Here is a 15,737-nt window from a genome sequence, read left to right as displayed (position 1 = left end):
AGGCTGCGTTCCACTTCAGATTTTGCTGCAACAGCTGGCTGATCACATCACAGACACAGAGCAACAACAGCTGGACTCACTTATTATTATTCTGGGAGATTTTAATAAAGCTAACCTCACCCGTGAACTGCCAAAATACAGACAGCACATTACATGCCCCACAAGAGACAGAAATATACTGTATCATTGCTACACAACAATAAAGGATGCATATCGCTCTGTCCCTAGAGCAGCTTTGGGACTCTCTGATCACTGTCTGGTTCATCTTCTTCCAACCTACAGGCAGAAACTAAAATCAGCTAAACCTGTAGTAAAAACTGTAAAAAGTGGACAAATGAAGCAGAGCTGGAACTACAAGCCTGTTTTGACTGCACTGATTGGAGTGTTTTTGAGGCTGCAGACAACAATCTGGATGAGCTCACATATACTGTGACATCATATATCAGTTTCTGTGAGGACATGTGCATTCCTATTAGGACTTATTTAAAGCTAGGGTGTGTAATCCAGAGAGGCTAGCAGTTAGCAAGCTAGCTTTGAAAGCATAGAGCCCGCCCTCGCTTCAGAGGTGTCTCCAAAGCCACGCCTCCTAATTCGTAAAGGTACACAAACTACATGAGCTAAATACTTCATTACATTAACAAAATATATCAAAAACAAATCAAACCATGTAACTACCTGTCCAAAAGAAAAACATCAACCATGGCGTCATTTTTCAGACCCTTTGAGTCCCGCAGTTCCCTCCAGCGTGGAAAAGCAACGCCAATGTTAATTCTGCTTTTAGCACACTCTTGATCCAGACGTTTTTTTCGCTGTAGAAGTTTCTAACGCGGTCTTTCTTTTCTTGTTTCCTTTTACTGGTGTGTAAAGAGGAGGCGAGAAGCAGCTTTCCTGGTTCAGGTAAGGATTTATTTTTCTCTTTGCAATATTCACTAAGTTGAACTATAATCACACACCGCTTCACCAAAATAAAACTCTCATCATTTGTAATAACAAAACTCTTGCTTCTTGTTCGGGTCTGTGGTGCCCAGGCTCTCTCCCCTTTCTACTTGCGGTTTGGCTCTATTTATCCGCTCTCCCCGTGCTTACTGAAATTAGAGACAGGTGTTAGACATAATTTAGCTCAGGTGTAAGTGCCCTTACCGCTTTCTCTCTCTCCGGAGAGATGCTTGACCACGCCCCCGCTGCCACATGGTGGTTCAGGAGGAACATAAGGTAGCTGCGGTTCGCCTTCCATTCTCACCCTCGCTCTGCACAGCATCACGGAACCTGTGCTGATGACGTGTGATTGTCTGCACGAACAAGTTGCGCGGCGGTATGCAAATATAGACTGACAGACAGGAAGGACATTCGGACCGAATGCAATGATTGGTCGATCATTTTTTAGTCCTGTCCCTTCCACAGGAGATATATATATATTTTTTTTTACATTTAGACCACTTAAATTATTGATTGCTATCAGGATGTGAAGAGACTTTCAACCAGAATAACAAAAATGTTTCTGGAAAAGATTGCACACCCTAGCTTTAACATACAACAATGACAAACCATGGTTTACAGCAAAACTCAGGCAGCTTCATTAAGCAAAAGAGGATGCTTACATAAGTGGGGATAAAATCTTGTACAAGGAGGAGGCAGGAACCGGCTATACAGTCAATGTAAAGTTTAATGGTATAAATTAACTTGAAACAACACAGAACATAAAACATAAGACGAACACACATGCAGCGTGGCCACGTGTGTATCTCTCTCCCTCAAACTGGAGCCTCCGTCTCCCCTTTATCTCACTTTCCCGCTGATCAGCCAATTCAGCGCCAGCCATGCATCATCAAGGCCCGGCCACTCCCTCCTCCTCGTCACACTTGCCCCCTGTTCACTTGTGTTTTCATAGAAGAACTGCCAGCACAGTGCAGTTACACACTGCAAAGCTGGCCAAGACCTTCAAACTAATAGAGTGCATTAGTAAAAAACTCAGAGCTCTTAACTACGGCAATTCTTTGGTTACTCAGAAGTGACTTTATAGGAACCATATTTATAGGACAGAAGTCACAGCTACGGAAGTCTGAGATTTCCCAACATATCCGCCAAAGTCAAGAAACAGTGTTGTGTCCGTGTTTATCAAAAAGTTTAAACAATTAAATATTACAAGTCAGCCAAATGGAAAGTCTGTAAAAAATGGATTTCATTCAAGAGGTGTCTGTGCTTAATTTAATCAGATGAGGAGTGTTTTTTGACCACATATCTAGAATGAAAAATCTAAGGATACAAGTTCTTAAAAGTGACCAGTGTGTGCGGCTTTTAGAAAGCAAACATGCATCTTTATTGTACTTTATATACATATGTTGTTTCTTTATTTCTTTCATATTATTTTCTTATCCATATACAGCTGTGGAAAAAATTAAGAGACCACAGCAAAATTATCAGTTTCTCTGGATTTACTATTTATAGGTATGTATTTGAGTAAAATGATTTTTTTTTTTTTTAATTCTATAAACTACTGACAACATTTCTCCAAAATTCCAAATAAAAATATTGTCATTTAGAGCATTTATTTGCAGAAAATGACAACTGGTCAAAATAACAAAAAAGATGCAATGTTTTCAGACCTCGAATAATGAAAAAAAAAAAAACAAAGTTCATATTCATTTTTAAACAACACAATATTAATGTTTTAACTTAGGAAGAGTTCAGAAATCAATATTAGGTGGAATAACCCAGATTTTCAATCATAGCTTTCATGCGTCTTGGCGTGCTCTCTACTAGTCATTCACATTGTTGTTGGGTGATTTTATGCCACTCCTGGCGCAAAAATTCAAGCAGCACGGCTTTGTTTGATGGCTTGTGCCACCCCCCCCCCCCCCCCCATCTCTGGAGGTCCCGATCATTGCTTTGGTCAGGATAGTCCTGAGGAAGTCTTTAGCAGAGTATGTATTAATAAACTGTTAGTAACTTAGCATATTTATGCTCAAAAAGCAATGATTAAAATAGTATATTTAGGGAAAAGCCTAAACTTTTAACAAAAATATAATCAAAATTTATTAGGGAAAGTAACTAAGAATATATGCAAGCAAAATAAATAAGCCATGGCTGTCTGTTAGCTCCATCGCAGTTCTGGAGCTGTGTAGGTAAAGTCTTTAAAATCATCCTGTTTGAAAGGGAAAAGTCCATCTTCTATGGGTGTAAGAGTGGGTTCCTCTTGGGTGAAATCAGGGTCGAAATTGCTCACATCCTCAATAGATTCCTACAGAACACAACAAAGAACGGTTCTAATGGAGCATTTACTGTGTTTTGATTAATTCACAAATACTTGTGCAGTATGAAACGGTAACAGATGTGAGGTAGGCTTAGCTTACTATTCGAGGTGTGAAAGGTGGTCTGATCTCTCGTTTGTTCAGCTTATCCCAGTCAAGTCCTGAAAAAAACATGTGCCCAATGATGGCCACTTCTCCACTATCTCTTTCAATGCAGCCCAACCGGCATGCCGGATCTCTGGTGAGGAACTGGGGAGACAGCAAACAGCACTCAGTTTAAAGAGAGCCAACCATCTTTCTGCATCATCAACCTTTTAAACTCATACACAAGCTATTGCATAGCAGCCAGAGAAGACTGACCCATACATAAGGAGGATGGCAAGTTTGTATTTGCTTTCAATATTGATAGAACTAAACAGAGTAGTGTAAGTATTTACATAGCATATAATCTCATTTGTTGCACATAAAATTAGTGTATAATTGGCACATTATCAAAATCAAAACACTTGATATTACAATGGCCACAAAAAGGACACTTACACTACATTTGAAAGTGTTTGAATTTAACTGCACAAATAACAAAATATCACAAGTGCCATCTGCAAATGATGCAAGAGTATTGCTCAGAACTGTTTTTTTTTTTTTTTTGCATTGTCAATTTTGTAATCTGGTTCTAAGGTAATCTTTAGTTGATTTGTGGAATCATTTCTTCTGAAATTTACAAAGGTGTCCTAACAGGGTGACCATAAGTGTAGTTCATTACACAACCAAAAAGGGTGAATATAGCCTACAATACTGAGAAACAGATCAAAGTCCTTTTTTACTATAAATTCTCCTCCCTGCCCAGGAGGTGGCGAAATGCATGAAGAATGACAATCGGCAAATACAACAGAAGAAGAATTTACAAGTGAAAGTGGATATTTATAGTAAAAAAGGACTATTTATCTGTTTCTTACCTAGACCCATCATAAGAAGACATGGATTTAACCACTGAAGTCATATGGATTACTTTTATGCTGCCTTTATATGCTTTTTGGAGCTTCAAAGTTCTGGCCACCATTCACTTGCATTGAATGGGCAAAAGAGCTGAGATATTCTTCTAAAAATCTTTGTTTGTGTTCTGCATAAGAAAGAAAGTCCCACATCTGGGATAGCGTGAGGGTGAGAAAATGATAAGAGAATTTTCATTTAAGCCTTTAGAAAAGAAAACAGAGTTAGGGATAGTACCCCACTAATGCGAGAAAGAACTCTCTATTCAATCACATGATGTTAATCCCTATTTATACCATGACACGGCTTTTTAACCCTTCATGGGGCAGAATGTAGTCAAATCCCCAGCACAACAAAAATATACACACAATAACGTAAACATTTATAATAATATCACATCAAACAAATCTGGTATCAGCACTCTAAAAATGTCTGAAATATTTTATACTTTATAACTAGATTTAATAGCATATCAACTTTCCAATAAGCAATGTGGTCAAGTACAATGTCCCATATCTCAGGCCTTAGCTAATGTTATGTAAATGTACTGCTCAGAGCATCAGTCTGTGATACTAAGATCCTGTCTTACTGGGGACAGCAGCAATGAATGGTCTGTTTACACTAAGGGTGTGTTCACACTTGGCAGGTTTGGTTTGATTAAAACGAACTCTGGTGCGATTGCTCTGTTAGTGCGGTTCATTTGAACAAGTGTGAACGTTGCCATCCGAACATTGTTGCTCACCAAACAAGTGGACCGAGACCCCTGAATAGCGGTTCGACTGATATACGAATGCAGCATGGACCAAAGATGTCTAAACGGACAAATAACAGGATGTGATGTCACAAGATGCGACCCTAAAAATCACGTGATTTGATAACACAGAAAGAGCGGTAAGAGCAGAGTATGCAAAAATGAGCAGAGGGCAAACATGGAGCAATGAGGAGGTAAAGTTCCTTTTTAACATTTGGTCAGATGAGCATATTTCCAGTATACTGGAAAAAATGCACAAAAATGCTCAGGTGTTCAAAATGTTCAGTGATAGGTTAAGGGAAAGTGGGTCCAACGAGCACATTTAGCCCAGCAGCCAGCATTGTTTTGGATGTTCGACAAGTTCCATCGCAAAATATACATCATAAAAGCTGTCCGATCAGTTTCTGACCTTATCCTTATGCCTTTTGTTTTGTATCTTTAGATTCGGTGTTAAAAATGCCAGTGTGAACGCTAAGCGAACCAGGACTAAATGTATAATTTTCTTTTTTGGTCCGGACCAAGAGAACCAAGAGAACCGAACTACAAGTGTGAACACACCCGTATCAGTCTGTGATACTAAGATCCTGTCTTACTGGGGCCAGCAGCAATGAATGGTCTGTCTACACTAAAGGTGCTTTTATCCTTGGTTCGACTGCTTGGACCAAACCCGAGTTCGTTTCCTCCCCCCTCCTCCTGCCCCTGCTGGTCTCTGTTCACATCATATTTTTTGGGTTCATATCATATTACGTCATCAACGTGAGTATAAGCGGCAGCTGTTTACCACTGTATCTAGGTAACAACTCGAGAAGACGTCACTGTAAAGTATTAAGGTTTGTCTCTTTGGATTTACCATGAAAACTTGCCATGCACAGAACAACACCTGTGTTATCATTGAATGTGCAATGATGTGATGAATATTAGCGTTTGTTTGCCGCGAGCCCGCGGATGCGTTGCAAGAGATGTGAAGAATGAGAGCTGCTCTCTGAAGGCAGTGTATTTGGACACAAGCAGGTAGGAGAAATGCATTATACCACAATAATTGCGATCGAGGGCCTGTAAAGGTGCAAATTATACGTCATCACAAGTGGATCACTTACGCGATTTGGTACGATTGTGTTCGTATCAGCAGCAAACTGTACTGGGGTTCACATGAACCGTACCTCAGACCACCTTTTCAAGCAGACCCGGTTGCGGTTCGCGGGTGCGCACCCGAGCGTTCACATTATCCAAATGAACCGAACTTTGACGTCATTCGACCCCGGGTGCGCACCAAGGCTGCGTTCCACTTCAGATTTTGCTGCAACAGCTGGCTGATCACATCACAGACACAGAGCAACAACAGCTGGACTCACTTATTATTATTCTGGGAGATTTTAATAAAGCTAACCTCACCCGTGAACTGCCAAAATACAGACAGCACATTACATGCCCCACAAGAGACAGAAATATACTGTATCATTGCTACACAACAATAAAGGATGCATATCGCTCTGTCCCTAGAGCAGCTTTGGGACTCTCTGATCACTGGTTCATCTTCTTCCAACCTACAGGCAGAAACTAAAATCAGCTAAACCTGTAGTAAAAACTGTAAAAAGTGGACAAATGAAGCAGAGCTGGAACTACAAGCCTGTTTTGACTGCACTGATTGGAGTGTTTTTGAGGCTGCAGACAACAATCTGGATGAGCTCACATATACTGTGACATCATATATCAGTTTCTGTGAGGACATGTGCATTCCTATTAGGACTTATTTAAAGCTAGGGTGTGTAATCCAGGGAGGCTAGCAGTTAGCAAGCTAGCTTTGAAAGCATAGAGCCCGCCCTCGCTTCAGAGGTGTCTCCAAAGCCACGCCTCCTAATTCGTAAAGGTACACAAACTACATGAGCTAAATACTTCATTACATTAACAAAATACAGGTGCATCTCAATAAATTAGAATGTCGTGGAAAAGTTCATTTATTTCAGTAATTCAACTCAAATTGTGAAACTCGTGTATTAAATAAATTCAATGCACACAGACTGAAGTAGTTTAAGTCTTTGGTTCTTTTAATTGTGATGATTTTGGCTCACATTTAACAAAAACCCACCAATTCACTATCTCAAAAAATTAGAATATGGTGACATGCCAATCAGCTAATCAACTCAAAACACCTGCAAAGGTTTCCTGAGCCTTCAAAATGGTCTCTCAGTTTGGTTCACTAGGCTACACAATCATGGGGAAGACTGCTGATCTGACAGTTGTCCAGAAGACAATCACTGACACCATTCACAAGGAGGGTAAGCCACAAACATTCATTGCCAAAGAAGCTGGCTGTTCACAGAGTGCTGTATCCAAGCATGTTAACAGAAAGTTGAGTGGAAGGAAAAAGTGTGGAAGAAAAAGATGCACAACCAACCGAGAGAACCGCAGCCTTATGAGGATTGTCAAGCAAAATCGATTCAAGAATTTGGGTGAACTTCACAAGGAATGGACCGAGGCTGGGGTCAAGGCATTAAGAGCCACCACACACAGACGTGTCAAGGAATTTGACTACAGTTGTCGTATTCCTCTTGTTAAGCCACTCCTGAACCACAGACAACGTCAGAGGCGTCTTACCTGGGCTAAGGAGAAGAAGAACTGGACTGTTGCCCAGTGGTCCAAAGTCCTCTTTTCAGATGAGAGCAAGTTTTGTATTTCATTTGGAAACCAAGGTCCTAGAGTCTGGAGGAAGGGTGGAGAAGCTCATAGCCCAAGTTGCTTGAAGTCCAGTGTTAAGTTTCCACAGTCTGTGATGATTTGGGGTGCAATGTCATCTGCTGGTGTTGGTCCATTGTGTTTTTTGAAAACCAAAGTCACTGCACCCGTTTACCAAGACATTTTGGAGCACTTCATGCTTCCTTCTGCTGACCAGCTTTTTAAAGATGCTGATTTCATTTTCCAGCAGGATTTGGCACTTGCCCACACTGCCAAAAGCACCAAAAGTTGGTTAAATGACCATGGTGTTGGTGTGCTTGACTGGCCAGCAAACTCACCAGACCTGAACCCCATAGAGAATCTATGGGGTATTGTCAAGAGGAAAATGAGAAACAAGAGACCAAAAAATGCAGATGAGCTGAAGGCCACTGTCAAAGAAACCTGGGCTTCCATACCACCTCAGCAGTGCCACAAACTGATCACCTCCATGCCACGCCGAATTGAGGCAGTAATTAATGCAAAAGGAGCCCCTACCAAGTATTGAGTACATATACAGTAAATTAACATACTTTCCAGAAGGCCAACAATTCACTAAAAATGTTTTTTTTTATTGGTCTTATGATGTATTCTAATTTGTTGAGATAGTGAATTGGTGGGTTTTTGTTAAATGTGAGCCAAAATCATCACAATTAAAAGAACCAAAGACTTAAACTACTTCAGTCTGTGTGCATTGAATTTATTTAATACACGAGTTTCACAATTTGAGTTGAATTACTGAAATAAATGAACTTTTCCACGACATTCTAATTTATTGAGATGCACCTGTATATCAAAAACAAATCAAACCATGTAACTACCTGTCCAAAAGAAAAACATCAACCATGGCGTCATTTTTCAGACCCTTTGAGTCCCGCAGTTCCCTCCAGCGTGGAAAAGCAACGCCAATGTTAATTCTGCTTTTAGCACACTCTTGATCCAGACGTTTTTTTCGCTGTAGAAGTTTCTAACGCGGTCTTTCTTTTCTTGTTTCCTTTTACTGGTGTGTAAAGAGGAGGCGAGAAGCAGCTTTCCTGGTTCAGGTAAGGATTTATTTTTCTCTTTGCAATATTCACTAAGTTGAACTATAATCACACACCGCTTCACCAAAATAAAACTCTCATCATTTGTAATAACAAAACTCTTGCTTCTTGTTCGGGTCTGTGGTGCCCAGGCTCTCTCCCCTTTCTACTTGCGGTTTGGCTCTATTTATCCGCTCTCCCCGTGCTTACTGAAATTAGAGACAGGTGTTAGACATAATTTAGCTCAGGTGTAAGTGCCCTTACCGCTTTCTCTCTCTCCGGAGAGATGCTTGACCACGCCCCCGCTGCCACATGGTGGTTCAGGAGGAACATAAGGTAGCTGCGGTTCGCCTTCCATTCTCACCCTCGCTCTGCACAGCATCACGGAACCTGTGCTGATGACGTGTGATTGTCTGCACGAACAAGTTGCGCGGCGGTATGCAAATATAGACTGACAGACAGGAAGGACATTCGGACCGAATGCAATGATTGGTCGATCATTTTTTAGTCCTGTCCCTTCCACAGGAGATATATATATATATTTTTTTTACATTTAGACCACTTAAATTATTGATTGCTATCAGGATGTGAAGAGACTTTCAACCAGAATAACAAAAATGTTTCTGGAAAAGATTGCACACCCTAGCTTTAACATACAACAATGACAAACCATGGTTTACAGCAAAACTCAGGCAGCTTCATTAAGCAAAAGAGGATGCTTACATAAGTGGGGATAAAATCTTGTACAAGGAGGAGGCAGGAACCGGCTATACAGTCAATGTAAAGTTTAATGGTATAAATTAACTTGAAACAACACAGAACATAAAACATAAGACGAACACACATGCAGCGTGGCCACGTGTGTATCTCTCTCCCTCAAACTGGAGCCTCCGTCTCCCCTTTATCTCGCTTTCCCGCTGATCAGCCAATTCAGCGCCAGCCATGCATCATCAAGGCCCGGCCACTCCCTCCTCCTCGTCACACTTGCCCCCTGTTCACTTGTGTTTTCATAGAAGAACTGCCAGCACAGTGCAGTTACACACTGCAAAGCTGGCCAAGACCTTCAAACTAATAGAGTGCATTAGTAAAAAACTCAGAGCTCTTAAACTACGGCAATTCTTTGGTTACTCAGAAGTGACTTTATAGGAACCATATTTATAGGACAGAAGTCACAGCTACGGAAGTCTGAGATTTCCCAACATATCCGCCAAAGTCAAGAAACAGTGTTGTGTCCGTGTTTATCAAAAAGTTTAAACAATGAAATATTACAAGTCAGCCAAATGGAAAGTCTGTAAAAAATGGGTTTCATTCAAGAGGTGTCTGTGCTTAATTTAATCAGATGAGGAGTGTTTTTTGACCACATATCTAGAATGAAAAATCTAAGGATACAAGTTCTTAAAAGTGACCAGTGTGTGCGGCTTTTAGAAAGCAAACATGCATCTTTATTGTACTTTATATACATATGTTGTTTCTTTATTTCTTTCATATTATTTTCTTATCCATATACAGCTGTGGAAAAAATTAAGAGACCACAGCAAAATTATCAGTTTCTCTGGATTTACTATTTATAGGTATGTATTTGAGTAAAATGATTTTTTTTTTTTTTAATTCTATAAACTACTGACAACATTTCTCCGAAATTCCAAATAAAAATATTGTCATTTAGAGCATTTATTTGCAGAAAATGACAACTGGTCAAAATAACAAAAAAGATGCAATGTTTTCAGACCTCGAATAATGAAAAAAAAAAAAACCAAAGTTCATATTCATTTTTAAACAACACAATATTAATGTTTTAACTTAGGAAGAGTTCAGAAATCAATATTAGGTGGAATAACCCAGATTTTCAATCATAGCTTTCATGCGTCTTGGCGTGCTCTCTACTAGTCTTTCACATTGTTGTTGGGTGATTTTATGCCACTCCTGGTGCAAAAATTCAAGCAGCACGGCTTTGTTTGATGGCTTGTGCCCCCCCCCCCATCTCTGGAGGTCCCGACCATGCCCTCCTCCTCGTCACACAGGGTTAATAAAAAAAAGTGTCGCCTGTCTCTGAATTTCAGACAAAAAAAAATGGAATATATCCTGATAGAGAAAGAGATCTTGTAACCAGTTGGATCTAAACATTGGATCTAACAAGACTCACCCCTTTAAGGATGTCCTCTGCCTCATTACTAAGCCAGGATGAATAAACGACCTCATAACCAAGGATACACTCAAAGAGCTCGTCCTCAGTCTCTGCTTCAAACGGAGCATGACCCGACAGCATCTCATACAGCAGCACGCCGAGAGCCCACCAGTCCACTGATACGCCATATGGCTCCTCCAGGATGATCTGAGAGAGACACACAGCATAAAAACATATATCCACACTGCATTATGGCAAGAGCACAAACACATGCACAAATTAACCACTTTCTTTCTTAAAATTGTCCTATAAAGATGCTCACCTCCGGTGCGATGTAATCTGGAGTCCCACAGAATGTGTTGGTTAGTTTTCCATCAAAGATTTCCTCTTTGCACATGCCAAAATCTGCCAGTTTGCAGTGGCCATCTCTATCCAGGAGCACATTGTCCAGCTTCAGGTCCCTTTGCCAGAAAACACAACATAGGACCATTATTACCATGTTGCGCCATCATTACCTCAACTGCATGGATTTTTCTCAATAGAAAAATGCTAACTAGTCACAGTCATAAAGTTATAAGTCATAGATCACAAGTGGAAAGACAGCCTTTAGTTGCATTCAAACAAGATGACAAAACATGTAAACAAAACATAGCAAACATATAATGGTGAATTACAGATGGAGTTAACAGGGATCAAATGGTGTTATTGACACAATGATAAAATGAGTGTGTAACATGCAAGGGTGTGGAGTAATCAGCATGAGAAGGGGCATTCTATATTGACCCAGTGGAAAAAGACCGACAGAAATTGGATTAATAGCTTCCTTGTGGACATGGCTATCAAGGAAATTGGGTATAATTTCAACAGAATGCAATTAACAGAGAACACGCTAAGAGCTGGCTTTACAATGTTGTTAAAAGTTCATAACTCCATCATTACTCACTGCTTCATCCAATCAGGGTTCACTTGCATCAATATGACTGGCACTGTAAATACAGTAAATACATTTTATGGGCAACCATGGTGTTGGTACTGGGCCTCATTCATGAAAAACGGACAGAACAAATTTCTCTGTTCGCAAAACTGTTATCATATAAATTGTCTCACAATGCAACAATTTACTTAAGAATTCACTGTAAAAAGTGGTAACCTGCAATTGTTACCTTAATGAGCCATTTCCACTTAATCTAACTCTTAAAGATTTTTTGTTGGTATAACTTAATGTAGTCAGGTTGATTCAGTTATGTTTAATAATATTTTAGGTTTTGACCTTGATGTAACCAAATTAAGTAAATTTTTTTAGGTTAACATTTTTTCAGTGTGGTTTTGTGGATTTTCACAGAAATTCTGCTTATGTTTCATGAATGTGGCCCAGTGACACAAATGGTGGAGAGAGAGACAGAGACTGAGAGGACGAGTGTGAGAAATCAAAAAGTTATCTTAACTTGCTGGATTTTATCATGCCTAAAGAACAAGCCCAAAGACATGGTGAGTCTCATGCCTGCAGTGGCATAAACCTGGCACTGACAGCGTGGCACGCTCACCAGCCTGGCCATCAGTCACAGAGAAAATATGCAACTGGAGAATCGTCAGCACTATTACACACAATGCAATCTGGACTATTTTCAGTTCTGCCCATCCAACAGCGAAACGTCTAGAACATGTGATTACTCTTGCAATGTTGCAGCAAATGTTTTTTTGAAAACACTTTACAATAAGGTTGCATTCGTTCAGTTACACTGATGTAAAAAGTGTAATTGTTACCTTAAGGAGCTATTTCTACCTGATCTAATCCTTAAAATGAGTTTTGTTAGTGTAACCTAATATATTCATGTTGAAAACATAATGCCAAATAATAGTTTTGACTTGAACAAAACCAGATTAGATGTTAGATGTTACAACATGAAAATGTTTAGGTTTCCAGACATTTCATTGATGTAACAATTGCAGCTTACCACTTTTTTCCATTGTTGTTAATGCATTAGGTTTCAAACTTACAAGTAAAATTATTTTTTACAGCATTTAATAATCTTGGGTAGTGTCAATTTACAAACCTATATTGCAAAAAAGTGGGAACAGTGTGTAAAATGCAAAAATAAACTAATAAAACATAATTAGCAAAAAAGTTTGACCTGTATTCAATTGAAAACACTACATAGACAATATAATTTGTTTTAACTAATCAACCTTTTTTTTTTTTTTTTTCATAAATATACACTCATTTTATATGTTATGCCTGCAACACATTCTAAAACAGTTGGGACAGGGGCATGTTTACCACTGTGTTATGTCACCTTTCCTTTTAACAACATTCAGCAATTAGTTGAGAACTGAGGACAGTAATTGTTACAGTTTTGAAAGGGGAATATTTTCCCATTGTTTTTTTGTAAATGGCCAAGCCTGTTGTGATGGCATATCAAAATCCTTTTCAAGGCAAGTTAGTCCATTTGGCCTCCATATTGGAAATGCTCCTGGGCAGCTATTTTCTATGGGTCCAAGCAGCATAAAATTACAACTCCTATCTACTTGAATGGGGAAGGACCGAAATCTCCAAACAGTTGGTCAAGATTACGTTCAAAGAACATATTTCAAATATTTCAGCAGTACAATCTGACAAAAATGGTATCATAAAGTGTGCTTCTTTAGCTCAGATCGTGCGAAAAAACCAAAAAACAAAAACAAAACAACAACAACAACAATTTTCTTTCTTATTATTTTCCAGGCTGATCTCGTGAAATTTACTTTTTTACTTTTCAAAATTTGCGTGCTGTTTAACACGTTTGGCTGCAGTTTTCCAGTGAAATGTCCAACTGGGGACGCCAAAAGCGAGTAAAACTGTCATATTCAGACGAGGTTTTAAGGTGAATTTTTAGATGGATGTTTTTAAAGCATACCTCCCTAACCTTTGCCTGAACCTAACCGGTAGTATTTTAAAATATAAATGAGACATTAAAAAAAGACATCCTTACCTAATCAATGCCTAAACCTAATCATTAGTGTATTAAAATGCAGAAGTGAAATGAAAAGCACATTTTCAGAAGCAATCATGTTATTTCGTGTCGCTTCTATGACTATGTCGTGTCACATGTCAATTTGAGTTCTTGGCTGGTCTTGAACAGTGGTCCTCCAACTCAGAGTCCAATACTCTATGAGGTGAGTTACCGTGCAAGCTAATCACATTTAAACACTTCATTTTCTACACCATATTGGTTGTTCTAATTTCTCCCATTAATTTTAACACCAGTGGTTCATCTTGGGCTAAACTATCAACCTGTTTACTTGTGGAATGTTCCATAAAGGTGATTTTTTTTAAACAATCCTCAACCTTCCTATTCTTTACCCCTGTCCCACAATGAAAAAAGTTTGTAACATGCAATTGTTACCTTAAGTAGCTTTTTCTACCTGGTCTAACCCTTAAAATTAATTTTGTTGGTGTAACCTAACGTATTCAAGTTGATTCAGTAATATTAAATAATCTTTTGACCAATTAATGTAGCACATTTTTTAGGTTAAAACTTTTTTCCCAGTGCAACTAATTTGGAACATGTTGCAGACATCAAATTTAGAATGAGTGTATATTTTCATTGTTAGTTCATGTGAACAATTTTGTAAACTAATGTAAATGTATAAAAATAAAAAAAAATCCTGACAACAAGGGGAAGCCCTTAATTTATGAGGCCCTTTTGCAAACCAGCTGTAATCTAACAACAGTGCAACAGTTTGGGAGGTCAATAAACAACACTGCATTTGCAGTTTTGTCCAGGCCTCAGGGTACAGCAGGCTGGAGTGAGACTAGAAAAGTAAAATCGTTAGTAAAAGCAAGACAGCTCTGTCATGCATTATCACTCCTATTCTTTTGATTGCACCCAGTATAGTACACTCCTCAGATTAGAGTCAGATTAGCACGGCATTACAGCAGAATCTAATAGAAGATCATGGGTAAGTAAGGTCAAGTGGACAGGAACATCTTGACTGACTCAGAGGTCACTGAATCATCCTGTTAGATACAAGGGTGTGGTATAGGTAGTCCTGCAAAATTTTTATCTTTGAATCTATGTGAAATGTCGTGATAAGCGTATGAGAAATCAGGTTTAATATTAATTTTGGAAAAATACAGTACTGTGCAAAAGTCTTAGGCACATAAGATGTTTTAAAAAAGCATTTGTCTTAAGATGGTTATTTATATCTTCAGCTTTAGTGTGTCAATAGAAAATATAAATGTTAGACTCCCAAACATTACTTTTGCAAATAGAGAAGATTAGAATAGAAGAACAGGGAGCCCTGCAACAGATGTCATGGCCCCCACAAAGCCCCCCACTGAGCATCATGTCAGTCTGAGATTACATAAAGAGACAGAAGTAATTGAGACAGCCTAAATAGATAGAAGAACTGTGGCGAATTCTCCAAGAAGCTTGGAACATCCTGTCTGCCAACAACCAAGAAAAACTGTGTCCAGGTGTACCTAGGAGAATTGGTGCTGTTTTAAAGGCAAAGGTTGTGACACCGAATATTGATTTAGCTTTTTTATGTTTACTGGACTTTGTATGACATTAAGTGATAAATGAAAACTATTTATGTCATTATTTTTGAAGACATCCTCAATATGCAATATTTTTCAGAAGTGCCTAAAACGTTTGCACAGTACTGTATATGTGCATGTAATGCTATATTGCACGTGAACTGACTGAAACAGAGTCACTGAAAAAATCAGAGCAGAGTGCAGGGCAGTCTCTCTCACCCTCCCTTTCCCTTTCTCTCTATGTAAACAGCTTATGTTAGAATAGCTCCATGTCATGGCAGGCAGGGAATGAGCAGCCTTGTGATGTCAGCTCAGGTCCACATTCAAAATGTCCCTAAAGTGAATGCTCAAGGACGCAAAGGATTTTCCAACA

General features: G+C 39.1%; 1 protein-coding gene across 2 annotated transcripts in view; it reads right to left on the bottom strand.

Annotated features, from left to right (window-relative positions):
• Window positions 1–2,203: 2,203 nt before the first annotated feature.
• LOC127416410 (protein kinase C eta type-like) overlaps window positions 2,204–15,737 on the bottom strand; it is a 36,483-nt gene continuing 22,949 nt past the window's right edge. For both annotated transcript variants that reach the window (XM_051655765.1, XM_051655766.1), the window contains 4 exons: window positions 11,168–11,306; window positions 10,864–11,052; window positions 3,351–3,497; window positions 2,204–3,238 (listed from right to left, as the gene is read on the bottom strand). In XM_051655765.1, coding sequence (XP_051511725.1) covers window positions 3,092–3,238; window positions 3,351–3,497; window positions 10,864–11,052; window positions 11,168–11,306 — 622 coding nt within the window. In that variant the 3' untranslated portion in view covers window positions 2,204–3,091. The remainder of the gene's footprint in view (window positions 3,239–3,350; window positions 3,498–10,863; window positions 11,053–11,167; window positions 11,307–15,737) is intronic.

The sequence above is a fragment of the Myxocyprinus asiaticus genome, chromosome 25, assembly GCF_019703515.2.
Source record: "Myxocyprinus asiaticus isolate MX2 ecotype Aquarium Trade chromosome 25, UBuf_Myxa_2, whole genome shotgun sequence".
Classification (NCBI taxonomy): domain Eukaryota; kingdom Metazoa; phylum Chordata; class Actinopteri; order Cypriniformes; family Catostomidae; genus Myxocyprinus; species Myxocyprinus asiaticus.
Note: the sequence above shows the minus strand (reverse complement) of the source record. Positions and strands in the feature narration are given on the sequence as shown.